Source organism: Rosa chinensis, chromosome 7 (assembly GCF_002994745.2).
Source record: "Rosa chinensis cultivar Old Blush chromosome 7, RchiOBHm-V2, whole genome shotgun sequence".
Lineage (NCBI taxonomy): Eukaryota > Viridiplantae > Streptophyta > Magnoliopsida > Rosales > Rosaceae > Rosa > Rosa chinensis.
In genome coordinates this window covers 30503642-30508271 of record NC_037094.1, presented here as the reverse complement: position 1 = coordinate 30508271, position 4630 = coordinate 30503642, and the positions used below count along the sequence as shown (strand labels likewise).

At 39.6% G+C, this 4630-nt stretch overlaps 1 protein-coding gene across 1 annotated transcript; it reads right to left on the bottom strand.

The window, feature by feature from the left end:
• Positions 1-259: 259 nt before the first annotated feature.
• LOC112179755 (ankyrin repeat-containing protein At5g02620) lies at positions 260-2796 on the bottom strand. The gene is made up of 3 exons (XM_024318233.2): positions 1934-2796; positions 996-1522; positions 260-877 (listed from the first exon to the last, which is right to left on the bottom strand). The coding sequence occupies exons 1-3, from the start codon at positions 2706-2708 to the stop codon at positions 260-262; spliced, it is 1920 nt and encodes a 639-aa protein (XP_024174001.2). The 5' UTR covers positions 2709-2796.
• Positions 2797-4630: the final 1834 nt, after the last annotated feature.

The following is a 4630-nucleotide window of genomic DNA, read 5'->3' as shown; positions in this document are numbered from 1 at the left end:
ATCTGTAGACATATCCCTTAAATTAATATATAATTAATAGCTAATATTTTTTTTCACCTAATTAAATTCATTAATGTAATTGATTCACCTCCTAACATCTAAAAGGAAATGTAAAAGGGTAAAGTTGGTGTTGAAATAGTATGATGTGGCAAGATATATTATATGGAATTGAAAATAAATTTTTATTTACTTACATGGCATGACACCTAGGATTTGAGGCCACAAATCTTAGGCCTCATTGAGGCCCTATATCATTGCCCTAAAAAAAATAATACTCCAATCCGAGCCATTCAACTATCCGTATTGCGAGATGAAAGGCAAGCTTACGAAAAGTATTGAAAGCTGGAGAAATGGAAACAAAACCCAAAACCGGGAAGAAGACGCTGCCGAGCACACAAACTGTAATAGCAAGTCCTAATGAAGAACGGCCACCTAATACGGCATATACACCGGTAAGGAATGCAGCCACCATTGCAATTAGGGCGGAAAATGTACAACTTATTGGCACAGATAATGAACTTGGCCCATGGTACCCTTTTAGCGACAAGAAAAAGCGTATCATGACGGCGCAACTGGACAGAATCATGGCTAATGTATTTGTTATCACAAATGCCTCGAAAGGTCCATATCTTGATAGAACCGCCAAACCTTGATCCGGCCCTTTTTCACTTTGATAACCACCAGGCACAGTGATGCCTGCTGCGAAGGTTACAGTTGCTATGAGTGTAGACACGACCAAATGAGATTCTTTTATTTCCTTGTGTTTTGACTCTTCGTCACCTTTACTTACATGGTCTTTCGTGCCACCATCTTTGTCTCTTGACTTTCGTTGACCTACTCTTGCACCAGACTTTTCCAAACCTTGATAGAGATTTCTCTGAACCACAAGAAAAGAAAAAAAAAATGTAATCTAGGAAGACAAACTCATTAAGGAAAAAGAGTGCTAGCCGTTAATGATACCTTCTAATTAAAACTTAAAAGCCATTAATATATACCTTCCACTGAGAATCCATGCTCTTTAGAATGATGTCTAGCGCGTTCTTATTTTTTGTGTTGAATGCCATCTTATCAACTCTCGAATCACTGATAAATTTCAAGCCTTCGTATTTTTCAGAAGTAGCAATTTGATGGAGAGGTGTGTTCCCGACATAATTTTTGCTATTTAAAAGGACGCTACTAAGCCATGGATCTTTTCGAACAAACTCTTCTACTTTATATTGATTACCAATAATTGCAAAATGTAGGGCATTGAGACCTTCAGTGGCTACCAATTCGAAACTGTCAGGGCAGTAGAAAATAAGCAGTTTCAGTACATCTACATGCCCTGCATAGGCTGCACAGTGAACGGGTGTCAACTTGTAAATAATGTCGCCAATGTAGGCAGTGGACTTGTCACATTCAAGTATTTGTTTCACAATTGAAACGTGACCACTACATGCAGCTATATGAAGTGGAGTATATCCTTCTCCGTCTGCTGCTGTCGCTAGCGTCATTTCCTTCTCTAGTAGTCTTCTCGTTATTTCTTCAACATGTATAAAGCAAATGTATCAAGTCAAAAATTATTAATTTGAAGAATGTAAAGTATCCCAGAAAAAAAAAATTAGTTTTAAATAGTTGATTTCCTATGTTTTTAGAATTTGTTTTAACTGTAGATTATTGTACGTTTTTCTTCTTCTTTTTTCCCTTAAAATATAGACATGTTTAGGAAATATGTCACAGCAAAAAACAGCTAAGTTTACCCAACATAAAGAAATAAATAGGTTTCAGATAAAAAAGAAGAAGATATAAATAGGTTATACCAAAAAGTCTTTGGCGATGCTCTTAGTTATTAATTTGCAACCTATTTTCATTCTCAAAAAAAAAAAAAAAAAAAATTGCAACCTATTTCAGTGAGAAACATATAGTATGTATTCAACAATATGGATATACTTACGATCATAACCGTATGCAGCTGCAACGTGTAGAGCTGTTAAACCATCGGGTCCTTGGTAGGATGAGCTTGTGCAGGTGTCAAGGATTTCAAAAACCAATCTGCGATATCCTCTTTCGGCAGCCATGTATACTGGAGTTTCGCCAGCATCATTAGCAGAGTACAAAAACTCAGGGTCTTCCCCAGTCAATATCTTTACCACATCTAGATGATTAAACCGCACTGCCTCGTGCAAGGCTGTGTTTTTCTCCTCGTTACGTCTTCTTATGAGAAACTGGTAGCATACTTCTTTTGATGTGATACCTTCCTCGAGGTCACCATGCCAGTCTTTTGCAGCCTGAATAAGAACTCCAACTATGTCAGCACGTCCGTGTCTTGCCGCTAAGTGTAAGACAGTATCACCGCTCTCGTTTGGCTGCAATAGTAGCCGCTGGCACATTTTAAGCATCTCCCTTACAGCCTCGGCTGACTTCAGCAATTCTTTAGACTCTGTCAACCTTGCACTGCCTACGCAAGCTATATAGACATGGAGGACTGTTTTTTTGGTTGGAGTCAATATCTGGTGAAGATAATCACTATGTTCTCTAAGGGCATCAATATTGCCCTCTCGTGCCTCCTTGAACACCTTAGTATCCATGCCGCTTAAGCTTTTCTTGACTGGTATAGATTTTGGCTGGTTCCATTCAGAACAGAACATTGCGTTGGTCTCCTCCAGTATAATGGCATGATAGGCCGATGTTGGACTACTCTCCGTCTCAGCTGAATCAGAGGGATTCATTTTCTTTTTCTCTTGTAGTATAGAACAAGATTCGAAAGATAAATGATCAAAGGATATCAATGAGCGAGAAACTAAGTTGATCAGGAAGTGCTGGAAGATAGCTGGGTGAAAGAGTAAAGGAAAAGAAGGGTTTTATAATGGAGCAGCTACTCGAGCATGGCGATGTTATTCAAATTCAGTTTTATTGATTTCAGTACGTAGCAATTTGGAGAGGGTGGGGTCTCGTCGGGGACTAAGGTGACGACAGTTGTTTAGTGAGTCTTCTGGTATAAGGAAGTTACGGGACGAATTCACAAATAATTAGAAAATTTATTTGGGGGTCACAATGGAAAATAATTCTTGGGGTTATACTCAACAGTCAACAGCGCGTAGCAAAGTGCCAAAGTCTTTGTTCTTTTTTTGGTACGAGTCGTAAATCATTAGTCCCAACAATTAGAAAATTTATTTGGAGGTCGCAACCCCACAATAAGATTCCTTTTCTTGGGTTATACTCAACGTCAACAGCACGTAGCAAAGTCTTTGTTCTTTTTGTGGTATGAAAGTCTTTGTTTTTTTGTTTGAGTAATTTGCTTAGCATAGTTGTAAATCTATTCTAAAAAAAATTTAAAATATAAAATAGAAAAGGGTCCTTGCTCAAAAGCACCAAAATGAGCCAAACTTTTCTCACTTATCCCAGCAACAGTTTTTCATTCCCACTAACCCAATTTTAAGAAAAATGACTATTTTGCCCATAACTTAATTAAAGAATTACAAGCTTCTGCCACTCTTTCATCTCTCTCTCTCTCCCCTGGATCTCCACCTCCGGTCTCTCTCTCTCTCTCTTTCTCTCTCCCTCCCTCTCCCTCCGGTATCCACCTCCGGCACAACGTCGATCGCAGACGACATGACGAACTCCGGCAATTCGCGACGAAGAGTAGACTGCTCTTCACACCCAAGCAATTGCTCAGGACACCCAAGCTCTATCTTCTCGCTGAATCTGTCAAACACCGTGTTGCAAATCGAACACCTCGCCCTCGCGGTCAAGATCGAGCTTCTGCACTGGCCAATTCTCATTCGGCCGGATCTCATCTTTGCCTTCCGCTGTTGCAACCATATTCGCTGCACGAGCTTTTCCGGCCCAGCTCCAATTCACTCACCTTCGCAGGAGTCGATCTGAGATCGAGATGCAGACCTCCGATTCGCTGCGTTTTGATTTCACAATTTGCGTGCTCGACTTGGCTATGTGAGCCAGTGGCTCACCGGAGCTGTGTGGATTGACATGTGTGTATAACACTGAGTGAAGCAGTGATTGGGATTGTTGCATCGGGAAGAAGAAGAAGAAGAGTGGTGGAGTTGGATTTTGGAGTTTGCGACTGGGATTGTTGCTCCGGCCACTGGTTTCGGGGTTGTTTTCTTTTTCTCCTCTCTTCTTCCCCAAACTGCTTATTTACTTTTGCTTTTCAAAAAAGCACTTTCTTGCTTTTGTAAACTGTGGGAAGAAATCCAAGAAGGAAAGGGGAAAAAAAAAAAGAAAAAAAAGTTGTATTGGGGGCAAATCAAAATGGTGCTACTTCTGTTTTGCAACAGAAGGCCCGAAAGGAAAGAAAACAGGAAAAATAATATTCTATTGCCCCCCAATAGACGTCTATTGGGGGGCAATATATGTCTATTGGGGAGCAATAGACATTTGAATTGATGTAATCTACTCGTTTTTTTGCTTAATCAAAGTTTTATTTATCTAATTTTAGGAAGATTAGTTCCCATTATGACTATCGAAAGTTCTATTGGGGGGCAATAGACAGCTATTAGGGGGCAATAATTGATGTAATCTCCTTGTTTTTTTTCTGTAATCAAAATTTTATTTGTCTAAATTTATGGAAATTAGTTCCCATTCTGGCAACTGAAAGTCCTATTGGGGGGCAATACATGGCTGATAGTCATCT